The sequence below is a fragment of the Leopardus geoffroyi genome, chromosome B1 (assembly GCF_018350155.1).
Source record: "Leopardus geoffroyi isolate Oge1 chromosome B1, O.geoffroyi_Oge1_pat1.0, whole genome shotgun sequence".
Lineage (NCBI taxonomy): Eukaryota > Metazoa > Chordata > Mammalia > Carnivora > Felidae > Leopardus > Leopardus geoffroyi.
The window spans coordinates 148,982,935-149,008,495 of record NC_059327.1 but is presented as its reverse complement, the minus strand read 5'-3'; the positions used below and the strand labels follow the sequence as shown (position 1 = coordinate 149,008,495).

Below are 25,561 nucleotides of genomic sequence, written 5' to 3'. Positions count from 1 at the left end.
TGTCACTATCTTGGACTTAGACAGTAGAATGAAATATAAAAAGATATTAATGAAAATAATCAGTCTAATCTGCAAACTCCCAAAACTTACCAAAAGTAAGGAGGGGACATTAACTTTGAAATTCTCTTAGACCTTAAAAATTAAAAAAAAAAAATTAAAGAAAGCAAAATAATTAAATAAAAAATTCACATTTATGCAAAGAAACAGATGCTTTTCCTAAGAATTCTGAGTGATAAAATAAGCATCTCAATTCTTTACCCTTATATGTACATATATCAAAACAAGATGTGAAAAAATTCTGCACCTGCAGAATAGATGTGCACAAGGAAAACTTCAAAATTGTAGAAAATAATAAACCTTTTTTATTCCAAGCCCAATCAGATTATCAGATTTAATTCCAGCTTTAATAAACCTTAATCCTCTACCTAAATTCTCAACAGATCGATTAAATCAGAATCTCCAAAATAATTTGTTCCAGATGATATCTTCTACATCGAAGATCAGAACAATTATATCAGAATCTCTGTGGGTAGGCCTAGACATTGGGATTTTGGAAAGAAACAGTCCTACAGATAGTACTATTGTGTTGCTAGGGTTGAGAATCATTGATCTAAACAATGTGCAGTTTAGATCTATTCATTATTCATTTATTCTTTCATTGTAGAGCTCTTATTTCCTCTATCACTATATTCAGGTCATAAGTGAGACAGCAGAATTATTAAGTTTGGACTTACAATAACGGGATTGTAAGCTGGGGCAGTCACAGGTTGGGCCTCACGGGTGGCATCCTGGTACAGCAGTAGGGTTTGCACAGGCATGTCTCTCTGGAGGTAGGGCACAATTTGCTGGGGAAAAGGCATGACTTTGGGTTGTGGGATGGACAGCAGTGGCTGAGGAGGAAGCATGGTAGTCTGAGGAAGAGGCTGGGGGATCTGGTGCATCAGGGGCTGGAGTAGAGACAGAGGCAGAGGCAGAGGCAAGTGCAGACTTTCAAGATCAGCGAGATTCACGATTTGGCTGTCCAAAGAGGGCACTACTGGAGATTTCAGAAAGGGCATCACTTTGCGCCTGGGAAGGATGGTCTCCTTAACTTTGGGGATTTCCATTATTTCAGGCTGAAGGAAAGGCAGCACCATAGCAGGCTGAGCAAGGGGAAGGATGTTCTGTGGAAGAACAGGGTAAGGAATGGGCTCAGCATAAGGATAGACTAGAGGCTGTGGCTGGAAAACGGGGTGGATTTTATTCTGGCGTTCCTCCTGGAAAGAAGGAAAAGAATCTTTGTTTGAGTCCATGATTCAGCTATAACTGTCATTTATGATGAATTAACCTCCTGTCTTTTGAACACTCATAACTGAGTGAAAAGAGAAAGAAAATCTTTTACTGATCTTGGTTAAGAAATTATTTTCAGTCAGGTGAAGACTACTGAGTAAAACGCTCATTGAGGTATTTCTCATTTACTCTCGTTCATAGGTGAATCCACAGATCAAACTGAAATCAAGTTTTGGAGATTTCAAGACCTGTTTCACCTTTTTCTGAATTGCCTAGATAGCTATCCACTTTGGTCTTCATAAGTATGGACTTTTCAACATAATGTGTTCAAAATACAGCAAATTGTTTTCACATATGAAAGATCTATTTAAAAAGACTTAGAGGGATAACTCCAACGTTTATTTGCTGTTCTTGTTTTAATGAAAATGAAATCTAATGAAATCTTAATTTATGGCTTAATTCAAGGAGTTTCTTACTAGTCACCTTCTAGCACTACTTCCCTTGGTAGAAGGTAGTTATTTTGAGACTTTCAAGAGGCATCAATTTGTGAATTCATTCTGATTTAAAAATATTTGGTGTAAGTTCCAAACAATACAACTTCACTGATAAAATAGAGAAGATGAAATATTATTATTAGATAAATATGTTACCAAATACGTTACCATATGTAATTTAATTAAATGAAGAATTTTATGTTGTCTAAGAAAATCTTTAATTTTAAGCAAGCTCTACTACTTAATAACTGTGTGATATTGTCAGATAATTGTGTACTCAATTGTTCTGTACCTCACTCCTTTCATCTGTGTAATGGAAATTCTTTGAAGAACTTCACCATTCATAAATGTTAATACAAAACATACAAAATGTTATATAAAATCACTGAATATTCACTGTGTGTCAGCTCATCAAAACTGTGGGGTTATGAATGTTCTTGGTTTACAAATAAGAAAATTAAGTACAGAGAAACTTGAGGCCAAGGGTATACAACTAATAAACGTGTCATATTGCCTTCTTGTTCTCTTTCATCCGAATATCCATCTTGAGACTAAGGGGAACCTAGTTCCCCACTTGAAAATATGAGTAAATCAATAATTACCCTTAGGTTTTGATTCTATACTCTGCATATTAACTCTGAGTTTGAAAAAAGGCATTTATGTCTTAAAAATATATTGACTGTCGGAATTTAATTTCCTCATTGGCATTTATTTTATTATCAGTCTTTAGAGTGAACACATACATATTTTGTGTGTATTATATTCCATAATAACTTTAGAAATATACTTATCACAAAAAAATTACCTGTCTCTGCTGCTGCTCCTCACGTTTAAGATTCTCAAGTTTCTGCTAGAAACCAAATCACATGTAAAGAAATGTTACCACCTATAAAAATTAAATGTAGGAAATTTTTAAAATAAGTACACTTAAATATGAAGGTGTTACCTTGTTGATGTGTGTAATAGATTCCTTCAGAAAGATAAAAATAAAATTAGGTTTAGTTTCATGAATGCTTCTTATTTGTCAATACAAATCAGAAAATGACAACATGTAATAGGTTAACATGTACACCTTGTTTGATAATAGTAAAAACTCAGGATAATTGCTGAAACTTGTATGTTTTGCTGTTCTGCATAAGCTTGTTGTATAAAAGACAGATGAATGCAGTTAAATAAGAAAAGAAAATTAGTGAACATAGTGCAAAAAGAGGTATTTAATAGATGCTAATTTCTCTCTATCACCACACTCCCTTCCTAGGACAACAAATGATCTCTGTCACTCTATCTGATTCTAAAAGAATCATATTCATTGATAATATGAATTTTATCTTTTAAGTGTTTTAATCATTCTTAGTTTACTTATTATGTTTACACTTCAAATTAATCATAAGAAATAAATATCCCCCCTTAAGGGTCCGTTAACCTTGTAGAGAGACCACGTATACTATTTAACTAATAGGTAATGACATATCACGGTAAATACCTACCTGACTCTCCACGCAGATTTAGGACTACACTACCTTTCATTGCCTTTTACTTAATATAGTGACTATTGCATTACAAAATATGTCCGTTTGCATGTCTGCTCACACACTATGTTGCAAGCTCTTTTTTATGGACATCCCTCTTTTCAATTTGGACCACAGCTCCTAGTCAATAAATATCAATAAATATCAGAACAGTGAATCAGGCCAGTGTAAAAAGAGCTCAAGACAGAAAAAAAACCTGTACAGTTTATTGAAAAAAAAAAGAGGGGGTCACAATGACATAATTTCAAGTAGTCAGCCAACTTAGAAAGTGCTAGTAGGATACTGAATTTTCGAGATATTTATTCTGTCCATAAAAATTTACAATGGAAATTTACCTCAAAACTTATGTCAGAACATAGCTGCATTATTAACCTAACTGTCCTAATGTACCAAATAGAAAGATCAGCATTTTACTGTTCCAAGACTGGGAAATTGCCTCTGAAAACATTGTCTTACCTCACTGCTTGAAAGACTTTCCACAGTCTGTAACGGAAAAACAAAAAATAAAACAATCAATAACTATTGCAGAATGTTAATAATTTATGGTTGGAAATTTTTTTCTGAATAAAAATATCTTACCTCAGTGGATACAGTGAGTTCTTCCTTCTGTAAAGGAAAAATAAAACGCTACTTTGGTTTCCATATGTAACTCATCGCTAAACATTTTTCCTATCTAATTTTTATCTTCTTTATGCAATTTCACAAATTTGAGAAATAAAAAATGCTATATTGAGAGACTTAGAAGGCCATCGTTTTTGTCTTTTATGTTTAGTAACTTTGTTAACATTTTTATTTTACATGAATCAACAGTTTTTGATGGGCAACAGAAAAAAGTTATTTTCATTTATTTTAAACACTTTATTATGATTACAAATACATTTATGATTATGATTATTGTCTGATAGTCCATCTTATCATTGTCTTTGGATAGATACAGGTAGAAGTAGACCCAGGGCCCTAAGATAAGAGCTACACGTATTTTATCACTGGAATAAGATATATTTATTTAGGTTGTACATGCACGCCATCATATTTGTGCAATATTATTATTGTCATTTTTATATCTGGTTCTTTTCATTTTGTCTCTTTGCTAATAAGTCCACTTGCTTTTCCCTAAGGAAGTGGTGGCACAGTGATAAAGAAAGCATTTGGCCCAGATGTGTGCCCCTACTGCACACTGCTGAAATACTGGGTGAATGTAAGTGATTTTCTAAGAAGTCAAAACAAATCTGTTGGAATTCTGCTTTATTCGTATTTTAAAAATGTTGTTGATGTTATTCTCTACACATAGGCAGGTAGTCCACTGCAATCTTAATTATTTAGATACTTTCTTACCTCTCTCGCAAGAGCAAGAGCCACCAGGCAGGCGAGGATGAGGACCTTCATGGCTATCAAGTCTTGTCAATGGGGAAATGAAGGAATGGTAATAGATTGGTCAGTCTATTTTCTTATTTAGCTAGGGTTACTTTCCTGTTAATGAAACTAAAGATAATATGTAATAAAAATCTCTGCATTTTAGGGAAAAATACTAATAAAAACTTTATCAAAGTCAAAATCTCCCAAGGCTCCTTACTCTTACATATTATTTTTATACTTCATGGCTAACTGTTCAGATTTTCTCAGCTATCACCTCCACCCTTTCTCACTCATTTTCATCTCATTCACAGTACTATGGGTTTCTTGTGTTTTTTTTTTTGAAAGACAGAAAAAAGTTATAAGTACTAGAAAAAAGTTATAAGTAATTACAGAAACATTTATTAATTGATTCATTTGTTCAACGATATTTATTTAACACCTTTTATTGCCAGATACTGTCTAGGTGCTGGGATTGTATCAGTGATCAAAATATTAAGATCTCAACCCTGATAGATCCTCAGTTCCATTAGGAGGAAACTGATCAAAGAAAATATATGCAAAGATCATATTTTAGTTTTTACTTTTTTTTAGTGAACCAAACCATTTCCATGAATATTTGTTTTAATCATATCTCATTTCCAATAAGACTGAGATTTCATTTGAGCATTTCCTTTATTTCCTCCACTTATCCAGATGCTCCACTGATTGGTTTGTTTCTTCTCGATTTATACCCTCTACTCAGTCTTCATCCCTACATATCCAATAATGCCTCCTCTCCTTTGTGACACACAACTTTAGAGACAATACACTATGCTTTTTTTCTCCCTGATTTCTTGATGATTTACCAAAGTATCAGGTCCTCTTGCCCAATCCCCACTCCAGGCTACCTCTTCTTATAGTACAACATATATGTTAACACTTTTAACCAAAATGTACTAAATGCCTGATTTTGTTGCATTTCTATAATTTCTTGTACAAAACAATGTTTGTGCTACTAAGATAGCTTGACATACAATCTTCAATCTCAGTTATTTAAACTAAACTTCTGAACTAAAAACATTTCATGAAAAAATTCCCTAATTTATCTGCAAAATATCCTTTCCAACATTTGAAGGCTGAAAATTATTCTCTTTATTCAGGAATAATATTTTTTTCTAGATATTGCTCATGGGTACTATATAAATCTTCATAATTTTACTTTGCCTAAGAACACCATAAGTTTCCAAATAATTTTTTTTTTAATTTTCAGGACTCAAAAAAAAAGAATATGGTACTCCATTAGAGATCATTATGTATAGGAAGGATCTCATTTCATTTTCTGTATTTTATAATTAACATTTTATATACCAATTTTTTAGCCAGAACTTCATTTTGACCAATCTTATTCAAATCTTCTCTTTGTTTTTGTTTCCAAGTCATCTCTGTCCCATTTAGAATTTTCTTACAAAATAAAACATTTTCTTTCTTTACCTAATTCTGTATTTCATATGCCTATTTTAATAATATTTTGAACTATTATAGACTAAATGATCAACGGGCAAGTTGACTACTCTACATAAGTTTGAGGAACACCCACTTCTAAAAAAGATTTATAAACATCTCAAGTAGTGCACATCCCCAGACAACTCCTGAAGTTTCTTGACTCAATGTGCCACCTCTAAAATTGCTGTTGGATAAAGGTTACCCATTAATTATTCAGATCCCCCTAAAATAATTTAAATATATTTTCTTTTATTGTTGTGGTTAGAAGATTTATTAATTCAAGAAATAGATTTTTTTAATGTAGCCTGTGAACTGGCTTTGTACCAAAAAAATAGTAATTGTCATTACTACATTTTTTTAGACTCATAGAGCTTATGCAGTCATAATTTTTACCAAATCGTTATAGACATTTCTATTTTTTTAACCTAAGTGTTGGAAATAGTGCCAGTACTACTTTAAATATGCTTATTTGAAAGACTAAATTTTAAGCAATTATTTTCTTCATATATCTCAGCCTACTTTGAAATAAAGGTGAAAAGAGGATATATCAAATTTATATCTGAAATTCTTACCTTTTTCCAAGGTGGAGGACAGGAAGTGAAGGGGAAGCTCAGTGGATGATGGTCTGTCTGCTTCTGTGGTGGCTTATATACTGTATTTAGTGGTATGCTAATTTTGTGGTGTGAGATAAAATCAATAGTGAGCTTCAATTCCAAGTAGTCCACATGATTGGAAAATGATTTCTGCCTATTATCTATACCCAGAAATTCTGGGGATCATCTTAACAAGGGAGAAATTCACAATTCAATAAAGGAAATCTGTCCAGGAAATGTAATTGTTTAATAACTGAAACAATAACGGGAAGACAGTGAGTCTCTGGCCCAATTCACAAGTCATTGTGGATGCAATTAGATCTACTTAGCCCTTGGTGGGTCCTCATGATCTCAATTGTAGGGGAATTCTATATGAACATCAGAGATATTCAGGGTCTTCACAAAGGCCATAATTTCATGCTAACCTGAACAGTTATTAGTGTTTTACGCTGCAGTGGAGAAACTGACAAGATACAAGTCCATGATGATAGCTTGGTCATGTAAGGCAAACTCCAGGACTACTTGATTTGGGAAAAACAAATCATTCACTTCAAACCAATATTCCATACACAAGAGGAATAAAATTTCATCTGTAATGAAACATCTCAGAAAAAGAATCTATCTGAACAGCTGGTATAGTTAAAATCCTTGGCAAATCTGTTAACAAAAATATTACAAAATGTCATGGAGACTTATTTACCTGATAAATATTGATTACCTTTTTCTATTTCAGGCATAATAATAGCCTTTATTTGTATACTTAGTATCACCCCTAGTCCAGGCACTGTGCATTTTGCAGACATTATCTTGTTTAATCTCTACAAAAGCTTCATGGGGTAGTTCTCCTCTTCACATTTTGGTTACAGAAATTGAGACAACAAAAGATTGAGTAACTTTCTCAAAATAATATTGCTTGTTAATGGCAAAGGTATAATTTAAAACTACTAGATCTGTCTGACTACATTTATTTCTATTTGATCATATGTAGTGCCCATGTTTTAACCCCCTTTATAAATTCTGTTATAAAATTTAGCTATCGGGGTTCCTGGGTGGCTCAGTCTGTTAAAAGTCGGACTTTGGCTCAATTATGATCTTGCGGTTTGTGGGTTCGAGACCAGCATAGGGCTCTGTGCTGATGGTTCAGAGCCTGGAGCCTGCTTCAGATTCTGTGTCTCCCTCTCTCTTTGCCCCTCCCCTGCTTGTGCTCTCTCTCTCTCTCTCAAAAATAAATAAATATAAAAATTTGAATAAATAAATAAAATTTAGCTATGAATGTAGCATATGTGGTTAAATGTGTAGAATTTATTTATGCCTGAATTGGAGAAATGGGGCACCGGAGCTGAGTGCGGACAGGAGGATCTGATTACTAAAGAGCTGCTATTTTAGTTAGACCTTAAAGGAATAAGTAGAATTTTAAGAGAGATTAAATGGGAATAAAGTATTTTGGCTGAAGGAAAGACAGGAGTTTGAAGAGAAAAATACCAATTTTGATAGGTTCTGTACTTCAGGTTACACAGAAGGTATAGAATATAAGTTACCATTGAAGGGGTTTGATGGAGTCAGATCACAATGTCTTTGAATTTGAATCATGCAGCATGACACAATTCACTAGAAATGAGGGAAGATACTAGATATTTGAAACAAGGAAAAATTGTAAAATTTCTTGAATTTTACAGTAACATGTTATTACAGTAGTCTAAGACAGACAGTACGACGATGTCAACTAGAAAGATGGTACTGGGTATCTTAGGCAATGAGAAGACAAAAGTGTTGTTAAAATATGAGAAATGTGAGAAATCAGGGAAATGAATAGAATATGCCTGGTGATTGAAAAGTTAGCTCCGTTGTAAACCAAGATAAGAAACCAAGCTGAAATTAGAGGGTTAAATCTTGTACATGAAGCTTGAAGGTGTCCAGAAGGTATTGTCAGTTAAATATGATGCTCAGAGAAGTCATAGGTATAGTCATAAGCACATGTGTTGCCAAGGAAGGCAATAAATGGAGATGAAACAGGAAAAGAGGAAGAGGTCAGATAAAGAAGGACAAAACATCCTGGGCTCCTAAGGATTATGAATTTTATTCTGTAGACAATGGGGTGGAGAGTAACATTTAGAGAGTAACTACTCCCAGAGTTCAAACACTAACAGCACACATTTATTCAAACAGGACTGCTCAGGTTTTGGGTTCATATTTTTGGCAGTAGGCCAATGTTTGTCAGCTAATGTTTGTGGAAGAACAGAAGATAGAAGGCAGAAAGGAAAGTGAAGCACAGAGAGGAGCAGGGTTTGCACTGCAATAGTCTGAGGCACACCACAAAAGTATTTAATATGTACCTACTTACAAGAGCAGTCTTCAGATTTCTTTGCCTCTTTAGTGGTTGATGTTCATAATGTAATTGTCTAATTGTATTTAACACTACTTATTTTTACAGTGTTGTTTTCTTATCATTGCCAACAATAGATATAATCAGGACTTAAGCACAGATAGATGCTTTTTAAAGTGAACAAGTAGAATATAAGCATAACTCTAACATGCATTCATATCATGCTACATGTACGAGGGAGGGAAATACTCCTGATTGTCATATATGTTTTATATTGCTTGGAAAACTTAAGTCAACATCTACTGTGTATTGGAATTATTTAGCTAATATTCATTCTAAGATTATGTTCATATTGAGCCAGGATGAAGGTGTGGAAAGAAATAATGAAATGTCCCCACTGTCATAGGTCTAAGTGAAAAAGGCCTTGGCTACCCAGGGTGCCCTTATGTGTTAGTCCTTGGTTGCCAAGGCCATAGGCAAAAATGTGTAATTTCTAAGAAAAGGAATAAAAAAGCAAGCATGCCATACCCACTAAACATTTCCTTTTTATTTTCTCAGCAATATGCTGTACATATTATGCAACAAATACAGCATTTTCTTATAACTCTTCCTCACCAATTTTGAATTACTTTAGTCAGTATAATTATGGACTCAGATGGACCAGAAAAGTAGGCAAGTGATCAAGGAAATCACTAACAATACACTAGAGAAAGAGGCTTGCCCAAGGGAAAATTGAAAAGCCAGAGATTTAAGATAACACCTGATGCCACTAGCCGGTAAGCATCAGAACACAAGGACAAGTAAGGAGCCAAGTATCATGTGGGCAATCCAAGCCTTCCCAATGCATAATTTAACAATTGCCAGTTACTTAAAGTAAAATGAGAATTTCATCCACTGAAATCTTATGTCGCAACCGTGAGTGAAGAGCAAGCTATAATAAAAACAAGATGTTCTAGGACTATTTGTTATAAACAGAATTTGTTCAGCTAAAGTTCTTTCCTATATTGGGCAATGAATCTGAAATACGCAAGCATGAGATCTGGGTGAGGCGCAAAAGTCGATAGCTGAAGCCATGTAAATAACATCCTCAAGAAAGAAAGCAGATCAACAACAACAACAACGACGACAACAAGAGGATAAAGAGTACAGTAAAGGGACCAAAAATGTTCAGAAAGTAAGAACTGGGAGAGACTCTAGATATCATTCATATGATATTTTAAATATATTTTACAAACAAGGATACTTAGGATCTGAGAATTTGCATTATTTGCTGAGGATACTACAGCTATTTAGAGATAGAGCTGGTACTAAAAAACTTTTTCCTGAGTAATATTTGAGAAACTGTTTAATAACTTCCAAAACATGGTCGGGGGATGGGGGAAGGAAATAAAATAAATAGTGCAGATTTGTATAATGATCCAGGTTTATGCACAATATAACATATAATTGATTAACCCTGACAATTTATTAGGTAAAAATAGATACCTTAGCATTATTTATTTAGATGGAGTATTTTAATTCTCCCCATGAGATTATTCGAATATAACAAAAAACATATTTAATTGAAATATAGTTATTAAAATGTATTTTAAAAAGTTACTCAAGAATCATAAAATACGAACAATGTTCTCTAAGCTGGCAGACATCATGGAAGCATAAATCCCAAGGTGCTGATTTACAAAACATATCCTTTTTTTTTACGAAACATATTCTTAATTCTAATCACTCTTAACTTTACATTCTGGGCAGAATAACTCTTTTTTTTTTCCTTAAGTTTATTTATTTATTTTTGAGAGAGAGAGGAGGGGCAGAGTGAAAGGGAGAGAGAGGATCCCAAGCAGGCTCCGCCTTATCAGCTGGAGCCTGACGTTGGGGCTGGATCTCAGGAACTATGATATCATGCATGACCTGAGCCGAGATTCAAGTCAGACGCTTAACCTACTGAGCTACCGGGGCTCCCCTGTTTGTCTGTTACTCTTGAGTAGTTATTCTTGCTCTTAGCAAAGCCAAACACTACACTTGCTCACTAGACCAACCCCTCCTACTAACTCAAGGAAATAGCATTGTATTCCCATTCTCCACTCTTTGATACATCCTTGCCAACCTTCTGCCATTTTTTTCATCTTAAAAAAGAACATACTCCTTCTCTTGACCCCATTCCTTGGTAACGCTACCCGTTTCTTTCCCGCTTCTTTTCAGGGGTCCAGGGTATAATTTTTTTTTAAATTGTCCGTACTTGGTATCTCCAGTTGCTCTTCTCCTTCATCTTTTTTGTTTCCTTATAATCAGACTTTCACATCTACCAGTCCACAAAGACTCTTAGCGAGGTCAGAATTGACATTTGTTTTTCTAAACCCCATGGCCATTTCTAGGGCTTCCTCTTACATGTGCTATCAACAGCATTTGACATTTGTGACACTTCCTTCATTTGGATCCTGGGTTACTACACTCTTCTCATTCTTCTAACTTTTGGCAACCCTTTTTCAGATTTACTGATGGTTCCTTCTCATTTACAGGACACATGATGGACAAAGGCTCTAGGAATCAGTTCTTGGACTTCTCTATTGTCTGTACTCACTTCTCTGTTGAACTTATCCAGGCTCCCATTATTAAGCTTATTAAGCTCCCAAATTTAGCTGCAAGCCCAACCTCTCCCTTAAATTCCATACTTGTATATGCAATGGATTATCACCCATCTCCCTGAATGTCTTAATAGGAAATGTTAACAACATATCTAAAACTGAGTTATTGATCTTCCAAAAAACTTTCTGCTCTTAAAAGATTCCCATTCCAAACGCTTCTCTGCCATTCCTCGTTCCAAAAATTGCCAGTCATCTTTGACTCATCTCTCTTTTTTTTTCACACCTACATTTGATCCATTAGCAGATCCCTTGGGCTCTATTTTCAAATGGTATCCAGAATCTGACACTCTCATGACCTTCATTGTTACCGCTATGGTTCAACCCAGCATTATAACTTGCTTTATAGGAGTAACCTTCCAACTGGTCTCACTGCTTCTTCCCTTCTGCTATTTTCAAATGAGAAGTCAGGGTGATGCTCTTAAATGCAATTCATAGTATTTCACTTTATTACCATACATTCTTCCATTGATTTCCTGTCACTCCCAGATTAAAATCCAAAATCATTAAAATTTCCTAAGATATCTTACTTCATCAGCCCCCCCGATGCTTCTTTGATCTTACATTCTATATTCCTCATGTACTTCCTGTTCTTGTCCTGTTGGCCTCTTTGCTATTCCTTGAGCTCTCTAAGCGAGGTGCTGTGGGAGATGGAGGAGAGAAGCATCAAAGGAAAAGACTTCAAAAGGGAAGGGCTGGAGAATGTGCAAGGCCTTAGGACATGTTTACACAGTTGAACATGGCTGTGGCTTGTAAGGAACTCCTAGAGCCATTAACATTGTCAAGGGCCAGATCCTCCTTCACACGTGACCCTTCCTAGTGTTATAAAAACCAATTAACTCAAAATTCAACCTTGAAAAGCTAAACCACTAGATTGATTAACACATTTGCTTAGCTGACTTTATGCACGTAGTCTTTAGCAATCATCCTAATAAAAAGAAGCTTCATTCTGGAGTCAGGGCCTCATTTCCACTGGAGTATGAGGACCTTCACTTAACTGCACTTTGTTTACAGACTCATCTTTTGAGACTCTGGCCATACTCCCTGCAACAAGCTGCCACCTGAGAGCTTTCCACCTGCTGTTTTCTCAGTCTGGAATTCTTAACCCAGATGAACACATGGACCACACTCTCTTCTCTTTCTGTACCTTAAGTCCTTACTTACCTTTTCCATGAGGCTTTTCCTGGCCCTGTTCCACAACACTCCTCCTGATACTGCCTACTCCATTTTCTTTACTTATTTTTCTTCTTAGCATACAACGTAAATACTATACATTTTACTCTTTTAATCATACGGTTTTTTTGCTGCCTGTCTCCAATTATGTGTTTGTGTAAACCTGTACACTTATAAATTTGTATCCCCTTTAAGAAAATGTATTTTCATGAGGGGTCTATCTCAAGAGCCTAGAATAATGTATCTTCGTTTGAATATTTAAACAGTTTATGTAATGAATTTAAATATGTATAATTAAATAGTTTAAATAACTGTTACATGAGTGAATGAATGAATAAATCTATGTTAGTGACTAAAATACAGCATCAGTGCAAATACTCTGTTAATGAACACACCAAATAAACAATGACTATACCTTTTTAAGGCTTGGAGGATATTTCCACAGCAATATTGAACTTTCAACTTTGTTTTGGAAATGCAGAAGTTCATTAATCAGAGGATGTGAGCAGAAGGCATCCTCTGTCAGTGGTACATTGCAAGTCTTGAAGACATAAAATTATAGGATATTTTCAGGAAAATCATGGATGAGGCATGAAGTGAGGTCAGAAGTATCTCCCAGAAAAGATATGGAATGGCTTGAATGCTCTTTCAATATCTTCAATATTATTCTGTATGTAACATAAAGCCACAAATACACACACACACACACACACACACACACACACATATATATATATATATATATATACAATAAAATGACTTGGTACATCTGTTTGTGCAAAATAATTCTGAGAATAATATGATAATGATCTGGCAAATGTTAGGAGAAAAGTGGAAAGGTCAATCAGGAAACAAATGATAATTATCCAAGAGTGACATGAATGAGCAAGTCAGTTGAATGCAGAAGTTATAAAGCAGAAATCACCAATGTATTTTTTAATTAATTAATTAATTTTTATTTATTTATTTATTTTTTTGTTTGTTTATTTTAATATGAAATTTATTGTCAAATTGGTTTCCATACAACACCCAGTGCTCTTCCCAACAGGTGCCCTCCTCAATTCCCATCACCTGCTTTCCCCTCCCTCCCACCCCCCCTAATCAATTCTCAGTTTATTCTCAGTTTTTAAGAGTCTCTTATGGTTTGGCTCCCTCCCTCTCTTTTTTTTTTCCTTTCCCCCCCGCCATGGTCTTCTGTTAAGTTTCTCAGCTGGGGGCAGACATTGGTCATATTTGGAAGTAAAGGGTGGGAGAAACTAGTGATATAGCTGAAGAAATAGAGAATTATGAGATAGTATTTGTAGAATGTAGGATGAGAGAAATTGATAGTATGTCTGGGGAAAGAAAGACCAATGAAAATTAAGTAGCGATTTAGAAAGAAAGGGGCTAAGACAGAAGAGTTAGAGGAGGTATTAAGAGCAAAACTACCCAAGAGAAATGACTGATCCAGACCTTCTCTCAAGTTCCAGAAATGAAGAAGCATGGCTATCAAGCCCCAATATAATTGATGGGGGTGAAAATTGATTAAGACCGATTTCTTGCCCTCGAGAGACAATGCTTTTTAAAATAGATTCATACAAAACAATAGGAAAACTGATAGGAAGTCATAAAAACTGAAAGGCAAAACAATATGATTTATAAGAGATATAAAAATCAGAGACTATTTAAATTACATAAAATTTATATATAATGATATAAGTGATATAAAAAAACAGAAATTTTAGGAACACATGATAAACCACTTTAAATTATTCAATGGCTATAAATAACTTATAGAGTAGCAATTGATCTTCAGAATGTAATAATGTGTGGTAAAATTTTAAAATCCTTCTACATAAAATGATTAGGGATTTTTAAACATCTTTATACTTAAAAGTTAATTTTTAGACTAAAGATACCACTTAGCTTGCCAAAATGACCCATTCTCCAGTAATACAGAGACACAAGCAGTACTTTGGCAAAACCCAGCCCTTCAATATGTTTTGTTGATGCACACTATTTTGAAGCATGTTTTAAGTAGTTGGCAACATGTAAATATCAGAAGTTTCATATTTTTAAAAATCAATACTTTTGATTCATCTCCTAAAAATAATTTCAAGGGTCTGGCAATACAGAGCACTAATTCTTACATGTCAAAAATTGGCTGGAGGTGAATATCAATTGTTACATTACTTTCACCAAGGCTTGAACTCCAGAAGGTCAAAATCCTTATTTTATCTTACCTTTTGTAGATCTAATTCTGTTTTAAGTTTTTTATTTAAATTTCAGTTTTTTAACATACAGTATAATATTAGTTTCAATTATAGAATTTTATGATTTTTCACTTGCATACAACACCCAGTGCTCATCACAAGTGTTCTCCTTAATGCCCATTACCCCTTTAGCCCATCCCCCTGCCCACTCCCCCCCCTCCAGCAAACCTGTTTGTTCTCTATAATTAAGAGTATGTTTTATGGTTTGCCTATTTCTTCTCCCAACCCCTCATTCATTTGTTTTTTAATTTTTTTTTTAATTTTTTTTACGTTTATTTACTTTTGAGACAGAGAGAGACAGAGCATGAATGGGGGAGGGTCAGAGAGAGAGGGAGACACAGAATCTGAAACAGGATCCGGGCTCTGAGCAGTCAGCACAGAGCCCGATGCAGGGCTCGAACTCAGAACCATGAGATCATGACCTGAGCCGAAGTCGGCTGCTTAACCGGCTGAGCCACCCAGGCGCCCCTTCATTTGTTTTTTTTTTTTTAAATTCAACATATGAGTGAAATCATATGGTATTTTTTTTCTCTGACTGACTTATTTCACTTAGCGTAATACACTCTAGCTCCATCCATGTTGCTGCAAATGGCAAGATTTTATTCTTTATATGGCTGAGTAACATTCCATTCTGTATATACATATATATACCACCTCTTCTTATCCATTCACCAGTTCATGGACACTTGACTCCATAATTTATCTCTTGTTGATGATGCTGCTATAAACATTGGGGTGCATGTGTCCCCTCAAATCTGTATTTTTATAATCTTTGGGTAAATACCTAGTAGTGCAATTGCTGAATTGTAGGATAGTTCTATTTCTAACTTTTTGAAGAACTTCCATATTGTTTTCCAGAGTAGCTGCACCAGTTTGCATTTCCACCAACAGTGTAAGAGGGTTCCCCTTTCTCCACCTCCTCCCCAACGTCTGTTGTTTCCTGTGTTGTTAATTTTAGCCATTCTGACAGGTGCGAGGTGATATCTCGTAGTTTTTGATTTGTATTACTCTGATAATGAATGACGTTGAGCATCTTTTCATGAGTCTGTTGGCCATCTGGATGTCTTTGGAAAAATGTCTATGTCTTGTTTGGAAAATCTCATGTCTTCTTGACTGGATTATTTGTTTTTTGATTGTTGAGTTTGATGAGTTCTTTATAGGTTTTGGATATCTAATTCTGTTTTACTCACTTACCTGGCGTCTACAGTTCCTTGAATTTGTATTTTCTGATTTAGCATCTTTCACCTAAATAATAGTATTTTCTATTATAAACATTATTAGTAAACTTTACAATAACACATACACACATATTGTATATATTGTCAACATCTTACAGATGTAAAACTTGAAGATAAAGATTATTTTTCCAATCTACAGTGCTAATAAATAGTGGATAGGAGTCCTATTCTATTATGTGGCTTGTCATTCAGGCAGACAAGTGTTTATAATTGGTAGATGGCTACCAAGCTTTAGTTCTCCATTCATTCAAATAATGAAGTACACTTATTTTTATAGGGATATAATTTATGACATATCCAAATGTTTTTGAGATACATGTTCAGATAAAATTAGAAAATACGTTTGGGAAATTCATTTTGCCTGTATCCAGCTAAACTTATACACATAAGAAATTGAGGCCAAGAGAGAATTAAGAACTTCTTTGAAACACAGAACTAGATCATGGCAGAGGTGTGCCTACATAAAAACAGAATGTTAATAATCAATATACATACTAACAGCTTCATTTCCTATTATCATGTTCTGAATCATCCTGCATGAAACACTCCTTAGAATATGTGGGTACAAAAATTGGGCAGAAAAATAATAGGTGATCATAGTATTTTTTAGAATCCAGATGGGTTACTGGTATTTTAAACCACATAACTACCATATTAATAGAAACAAGGTTTCAACAGTGTTGAGATTATCCACTGCTCAGGCTTTTTGTCTTCCCTTTAGAAAACAAGATATATTTTCATATATCCTTTCTCTCACATTTTTTATCTGTGAAAAATGTATATACAACCAAATAATACTATTTAGCAGGAAAATACAAACAATATTTTTAAAGGTACTAAAATAAGATATATTTCTAAATGTTTTATTTATTTATTTTGAGAGAGAGAGAGAGAAAGAGAGAAGGGGGGAGGGTCAGAGAGAGAGAGAGGGAGAGAGAGAATCCTAAGGGGGCTCTACATGATCAGCTCAGAGCCTGATGTGGGGCTGGATCTCACAAACCATGAAATCCTGACCTGAGCCAAAATGAAGTGTTGGATGCTTAACTGACGGAGCCACCCAGGCACCCCTAAAATAAGATATTTTTAAGAATGTTTTTTTCTAATTAGCAAAATACTCTTATTAGCCATTCTTTATCAGTTTTTCTTTAACAGGATTGACACATAGAAACTGGAAGCAGTTTATTGTGTCGGTTTTATTTTTTTATTATATTCTAAGGTCTTGCTTTTTGATGGCAGGACATTCAAAATGATTACTTTAGAAGTTTAGGAAACTCCTTATCTCTAAAATAGTGAAAAATAATCCACCTCGCATTATTCTTGTGTAGATAATACACATACATGCCTAGCACAGTGTCTAGAACAAAAGCTGTTAAGGATTAGAAGTTTTGCGTTATTTTTTTTAAGTTTATTTATTTTTGAGAGAGAGTGACAGAGAGTGCACAAATGGGGGAGGGGAAGAGAGAGAGAGAGAGAGGGTGAGAGAGACTCCCAAGCAGTCTCTGCGCTGTCAGCCTAGAGCCCACTGGATCACATGAACTGTGAGATCATGATCTGAGCTGAAATCAAGAGTACCTTACTGACTTGAGCTACCCAGGTTCTCCTTGTTTTATTTTTTAAACTGACATTTTGAGAATATTTCTTTGTTACTTAATTTTTTTTCTTTTCTATCTATCATCTATTTATTTAAAATTTTTATTTAAATGCCAGTTAGTCAACATAGAGTGTAATGTTACTTTCAGGTGTACAACTTAGTCAATACTTATATACAGCACCCTGCACTCATCACAATGTCACTAAGAATATATCTGTTGAAATACTAAAACAAATAAATACAAGTGAAATAAATTATATCTATGACTAATTACCTAGTTAAAAGACATTAGCTCAAAGAATGTTCATCTTAGAAACCAAGAGTTTAGGGGTGCCTAGGTGGCTCAGTTGGTTAAGCATCCAACTCAGGTCATGATCTGAGTTCAAGACCTGCATCGGGCTCTGCTCACAGCTTGGAACCTGGAGCCTGCTTTGGATTCTGTGTGTCCCACTCTCTGCCCCTCTCCCAACTCATGCTCTGTCTCTGTCTGTCTGTCTCTCTCTCAATATTGAATAAATTTAGAAAAAAAGTAAAAAGAAACCAAAAGTTTAAATTGTGTTTTATTTTTATTTGTTTTTATTTGTTTTTATTTTTTTTTAACGTTTTTTTTTTTATTTATTTTTGAGACAGAGAGAGACAGAGCATGAACGGGGGAGGAGCAGAGAGAGAGGGAGACACAGAATCGGAAGCAGGCTTCAGGCTCTGGGCCATTAGCCCAGAGCCTGACGCGGGGCTCCAACTCACTGACCGTGAGATCGTGACCTGAGCTGAAGTCGGACGCTTAACCGACTGAGCCACCCAGGCGCCCCATGTCTTTTATTTTTAAAATTAAATAGAATTTAGGTTATGCATAAATAGATAATTAGACACAAGATAACAATACATGCCAAAGATCTAATCTTGCCCTGAAAATATCTGAGTGTGTATCAGAATTTTGCAATTTACTAGCCATGTGGCCTAATAAAAATACAATTTATCTGAGCTTCATCTTTCTCAGATGTGAGAAATTCATACAAATTACTGAGTACTTAAGTAGGTAAGAGATATTGAAAGTGCTTTATACATAAAAAACTCTATCAATATAATAAATCATTCTATTCATAATCATTCTAAAGATTATAGGAGCAACTCAGTCCCTTAACCAACAGGGAACATGCTTTCCCCTCCCACCTCGGCTGTTCACTCATTTTCCTCACAAGGTCTCATGTTGCTCAGTGCCTTTGCTACCTCATGCATTCTGTATCCATGCATACATTTTGAAGGCCTTTGGCACTTCCTGAAATGTACAGCCAATTCAAAATTAACATTCAGGATTTGCATTCTATATATAAACAATGTGGATAAAAAGAAAACAGTATTAGGGGTACTTGGCTGGCTCAGTCAGTAGAGCATCCAACTCTTGGTCTCATGGTCATGAGTTCAAGCCCCACATTGGGTATAAAGATTACTTTAAAAAAAAAAAAAAGAAAAAAGAAAAATATGTTAGTAATTCATCTTTCACAGAAATCAGTAGGTTTACTCTTCTTTTCTCTCTGTCATACTTTAACCATTCTCTTTTTTCTTTTGATTCCAGTATTGGCCTCCATCATTTCTGTTCATGACATCTTTTTATTCAGCTAAGAACACGATGAAGCCAGTAGCAGTTATAAGATAAGGAGATGTAAGAACCGTTTTTGCCATCATTTTCTAAGAATTTAGTGATAATGTTGGATTTGTATATCAAGTATTCACATCAAGAAAATTATTTCAGCTTTCATTTCACTTCTGTACGAGAGGAGATACTTGCTAAAGGTTATTAATTGGAACATAAATGATAAAACACGTTTTTCCCCTTGAAGAAGTTACTATTATGTCTAAAGTAGTTCAGTGCCTTATGGCACATTTGCTCACATACCATTCTCTATTTAAACTATATGACAAGTTAATTGACTTTATTAAAATCCCAAGTGCCCAAGCAGTTGCAAAAAGAAAGAAATAGGATTTACTCCAAATATAGAAGTTTGAATATTTATATAGTAGACAACTTTGTAAATGAACACACATCAACTAATGTTCCCCCCGGTAAAGTATTTTGAAGGTTTTTTCCCACTGAATAAAAATAAAACAAACAAAACAGAACAAAACAAAACCCACAGAGATCCAGTTTGGCTTTATGAATGAGCAAAAAAATAATTTGTTATCTTTTTTATTTCTATCTAGAAGAACACAGAGGTCCCCTCCTCTACTGAGACAAGGAACTTTATCAGCAAGCCATACAGTATCCTGGCATCGAGTAACAGAGACTACATCCTGTGAGACTCCACACTCCACAGAGCACAGCAAAGAGGGGGAGGGAACACCAACAACACACGCTTCTAAATGTACCAACTTGCGTTCTGTCAGAATCCTCAAAGTTTTCCCCTTTAACTTTTTGGAAGTCATTTAATAGTAGTGATGTGTTCATTTGAGCCATCATATTAAATATACCTTGGAAACAGAGACAAAGTGGATTATAAAAAAAGACTCCTGTCTTTCCCGTTCCATTAAAGAGCTAATCCCAGTATCATTGATATTGGTATTCACTCACTTTCATACTAAATGCATTATCTCTAAAATAAAGGAAAGCAATTTGAAGAAAAATGTAAAAATTGCTCCCAAACTTGCTGTTGATTTGCAAAAAGAGCTATAATTACTCCCACTAGGACTGAGCCTAAGAAGAGAATGAGTCAGCTATCCAGAATATAACAAGTTAGTTGCCTAGAAAAAATTTCACTTTACACTATTAAAAACATTGAGTTTATAATATAACCAAGATTACACTAAATAGGCAAAATATTTTACCTTAAACAGCCTTCATTTGTTGTTCTCAATTCTGTACACTTTTGGTCACAATTTTGTGTTTTCCTATCTACTATTTTATTTTATACCAAAGCATACTATTCTGGCATTTCTGTATACTACAGTTTGCTCTTAAATCAAGAGTTAAATCAATACTGATTTTTATTTCTTTACAGAAGGACATTCACTTCACGTTCCATTAGTTACAACACCTTGACTTGAATAAAATATAACATGAATTAAAAATATTATTCTCACTTTTGGCTGGATTTAAATTAAGGTAAAAGGTAAGAAGTCCATCAACTGATGAATGGATAAAGAAGATGTGGTTTATATATACAATGGAATACTACTTGGCAATGAGAAAGAATGAAATCTGGCCATTTGTAGCAATGTAGATGGAAATGGAGAGTATTATACTAAGTGAAATAAGTCAGACAGAGAAAGACGGATACCATACATCTTCACTCATATGTGGATCCTGAGAAACTTAACAGAAGACGAAAGTTACAGAAAGGGAAGGAGGCAAACCATAAGAGACTCCTAAATACTGAGAACAAACTGAGGGTTGATGGGGGGTGGGGGAGAGGGGAAAGAGGGCACCTGTTGGGATGAACACTGGGTGTTGTATGGAAACCAATTTGACAATAAATTATATTTAATATAAAAAAATAAAACAAACAAATAAACAAAAATAAAAAAAATTTTAAAGGGTAAAAAGTATAAAAGACAAAGCAAATTCGAAAACCAGGAATTTTTGGCAGGTGACTGGTCACTCAGTTAAGCGTCCGACTTTTGATTTCGGCTCAGGTCATGATCCCAGCGTATGGGATCAAGCCCTGTTCCAGGCTCTGCACTGAGTGTGGAGATTTTCTCTCTCTCCTTCTGCCTCTCTCTCCCACTTGTGCTCTCTTTTACTCTCTCTAAAAATAAATGAAATGAAAAAAATTAAAAAGAAAAGAAGAAAACTGGGAGTTTTTGTCACATTTAATTAATTTATTCATTTTACTTTAGGTAATGTCTTTGATTTATAGTCAGAAAGGCTGAGCAACAATATTTCTTCAGTCAAAGATGCTATGCATGTTAGACAGAATTTCTGTAGGCTGGGGTAAGAATCTTGACTCCTCCACGAAACAAATCTTTATTAATAATTTTGTTAATAGGGCCAGAAAATGTATTTTTACAAGGCACACAAATACTTGCCCTTCATTCTTCTTTCCCCTTTTTTCTTCCCACTGCTCCATAGATTTTGTGTTTACTTCTCATACATTTTCCATAATCTGTAAGATCTCTGATTCTGCTGAGGCTACTATAAAAAATACCATAGACTTGATGGAGCCTGGGAACTTTGATATCAGGGGGCCAGTAGGATTGGGTTCATGATGCAAGTCCTCTTCCTAGCTTCCAGAAAGCTGCCTGTCTCTTCACAGGGTGGACAGAAGAAGCTTTTTTTCTTCTTATAAGAGCAATAATCCCATCACGGGGGCTTCACCCTCATGAACTCATCTAAACCTAATTATCTCCCTAGGGCCCTACCTCCTAATACAACATATTCGGGAGTAGGGCTTCAACATATCAATCTGGGAGGAAACAAACATCCATAACATAAGGTGAACCCCCAAAGGCGGCAGTAGGAGATTGTCACTTTGTACTTCCAATGCCCAGGAGGTTTTATGTTATCTAGTAGGCAGTCATACATTGTTGTATATTTCTCAGTTGCAGTATTTTTTATTTTAGTAATTCATACAGGAATATAACAAAAGTGTTTTTTTGAGTTAAATAAGTACATGTCATGGCTTATGTCATAGACTGTTAACCATGTTTTCATTGTAAGGGAAGTGAAGGAGGAGAAGGGACAGGAGGAGAAACAACAAGAGAGAAAGGAAGAGAAAGGGAAGGAAAATTCAGCACAAATACCATCATAAATACCAATTCACAGGTTGCATCCTTATGCCACCAATTTAATGCCACACTTGTGATATAGCAATAGCTCTTTATTGATATTTCCCTTGTAAATGTAAACCCTGGCATTTTCAAATGGTATGGTTGGTTACAGAGGAAATTACATCTGTTTTACTTAACTGTAAAATATCAGGACATGTTCTGGTCCATCAGTATTCTAAAATGACCTACTGTCTCTGGAGGGTGGCACCATAACTAACACAAGAAGGCTATTCTGGTGCTTAGAGTCTACCTTCTTGTTTCCCACTGTCACACATAATCCTCACACTTCCTATCATATTAAGGCAGAAAGTGATGGGTGGAATAATGCCTACATTTTGATATCTGAATCTAACATGTGTTTTTAATTGTAGGTTTTAAATGTATATATTTAAATGTGCATAATTATTAGCAACTATTTCTTTTCATTACCTGGCAGTTTGTTGTTGTTTCTGGTGTTGTTTGGTATTGCCTTTGGAACATTAGTTCACTCTTTGTTGATGAGGCCAGGAATCTCATAGGTCTATTAGGTTAGTGCCTCATAACATTGTTTACATGAATCAATAAATACATAAGTGAGGAAAGAAAGTGAGACACGGAGGGAGAGAGAATGAAAAGAGGAAAAAAGGAAGTCATATGACAATCCCAAAATGAATAAGCAGGGCTTATTTTTAAAAATCAGACTTATTTCAATACTTACTAAACCTTGTATATCTTTTTCCCATTGAGAATATACTAGAGTTGGATGTGTTTGCATTTGACAAGAGACCATGTATCTATGACGCTTAGAAATCAACGAAAAATATAACAATGATTAATTGAATTTGACTTTAATTCTTTTTTTTTTTTTGGTCTTAATAAAACTCATATTTTGTATACTACCCAGAGAATAGCAATACTTTCTGACTGAGTTATTCAAATATAGCATACAAGATTTGCATTAAATTTAAATAAATATTTTCTTAAAACACCTTTAAAAATTAAAACTTAAGGATGTCAGGAAGATGCGGCATAGGAGGACGCTGTGCTCACCGCATGTCCTGCTGATCACTTAGATTCCACCTACCCCTGCCTAAATAACCCAGAAAACCGCCAGAAGTCTAGCAGAATGGAGTCTCCGGAGCCAAGCGCAGATGAGAGGCCCACGGAAGAGGGTAGGAAGGGCAGCGAGGCAGTGCACGCTCCACGGACTGGCGGGAGGAATCTGGGGCGGAGGGGCAACCCGCCAGCCAAGCAGAGCCCCCGAGTCTGGCTGGCAAAAGCCGAGGGGCCTGACGGACTGTGTTCTGACAGCGAGCGCGACTGACTTAGCGTCTGGGAGGTCATAAGTTAACAGCTCTGCTCGGAAAGCGGGAAGGCTGGAGGACAAAGGGAGGGAGAGCTGCTGAGCCCCCGGACAACAGAGCTCAGTTTGGTGGGGAACAAAGGCGCTCACCAGCGTCATCTCCCCCGCCCATCCCCCAGCAAAAATCCCAAAGGGAACCAGTTCCTGCCAGGGAACTTCCTCGCTCAAGCAAACACCCAACTCTGTGCTTCTGCGGAGGAGCCAAACTTCCGGCAGCGGATCTGACTCCCTCCCGCTGCCACAGGGCCCCTCCTGAAGTGGATCACCTAAGGAGAAGTGAGCTAAGCCTGCCCCTCCTGCCCCTGTGCACCTTGCCTACCCACCCAGCTAATACGCCAGATCCCCAGCATCACAAGCCTGGCAGTGTGCAAGTAGCCCAGACGGGCCACGCCACCCCACAGTGAATCCCGCCCCTAGGAGAGGGGAAGAGAAGGCACACACCAGTCTGACTGTGGCCCCAGCGGTGGGCCGGGGGCAGACATCAGATCTGACTGCGACTCCGCCCATCAACTCCAGTTATACACCACAGCACAGGGGAAGTGCCCTGCAGGTCCTCACCATGCCAGGGACTATCCAAAATGACCAAGCGGAAGAATTCCCCTCAGAAGAATTCCAGGAAATAACAACAGCTAATGAGCATATCAAAAAGGATTTAAATAATATAACAGAAAGTGAATTTAGAATAATAGTCATAAAATTAATCGCTGGGCATGAAAACAGTATAGAGGACAGCAGAGAATCTCTTGCTACAGAGATCAAGGGACTAAGGAATAGTCACGAGGAGCTGAAAAACGCTTTAAACGAAATGCAAAACAAAATGGAAACGACGACGGCTCGGATTGAAGAGGCAGAGGAGAGAATAGGTGAACTAGAAGATAAAGTTATGGAAAAAGAGGAAGCTGAGAGAAAGAGAGATAAAAAAATCCAGTAGTATGAGGGGAAAATTAGAGAACTAAGTGATACACTAAAAAGAAATAATATACGCATAATTGGTATCCCAGAGGAGGAAGAGAGAGGGAAAGGTGCTGAAGGGGTACTTGGAGAAATTATAGCTGAGAACTTCCCTGAACTGGGGAAGGAAAAAGGCATTGAAATCCAAGAGGCACAGAGAACTCCCTTCAGACGTAACTTGAATCGATCTTCTGCACGACATATCATAGTGAAACTGACAAAATACAAGGATAAAGAGAAAATTCTGAAAGCAGAAAGGGGTAAACGTGCCCTCACATATAAAGGGAGACCTATAAGACTCGTGACTGATCTCTCTTTTGAAACTTGGCAGGCCAGAAAGGATTGGCACGATATTTTCAGTGTGCTAAACAGGAAAAATATGCAGCCGAGAATCCTTTATCCAGCAAGTCTGTCATTTAGAATAGAAGGAGAGATAAAGGTCTTCCCAAACAAACAAAAACTGAAGGAATTTGTCACCACTAAACCAGCCCTACAAGAGATCCTAAGGGGGATCCTGTGAGACAAAGTACCAGAGACATCACTGCAAGCATAAAACATACAGACATCA

General features: G+C 35.9%; 1 protein-coding gene across 1 annotated transcript; it reads right to left on the bottom strand.

Annotated features, from left to right (window-relative positions):
* Positions 1-126: 126 nt before the first annotated feature.
* Positions 127-4,678, bottom strand: CSN2 (casein beta). The gene is made up of 7 exons (XM_045474942.1): positions 4,628-4,678; positions 3,872-3,898; positions 3,749-3,775; positions 2,710-2,733; positions 2,569-2,613; positions 735-1,256; positions 127-132 (listed from the first exon to the last, which is right to left on the bottom strand). The coding sequence occupies exons 1-7, from the start codon at positions 4,676-4,678 to the stop codon at positions 127-129; spliced, it is 702 nt and encodes a 233-aa protein (XP_045330898.1).
* Between the last annotated feature and the right edge of the window lie 20,883 nt (positions 4,679-25,561).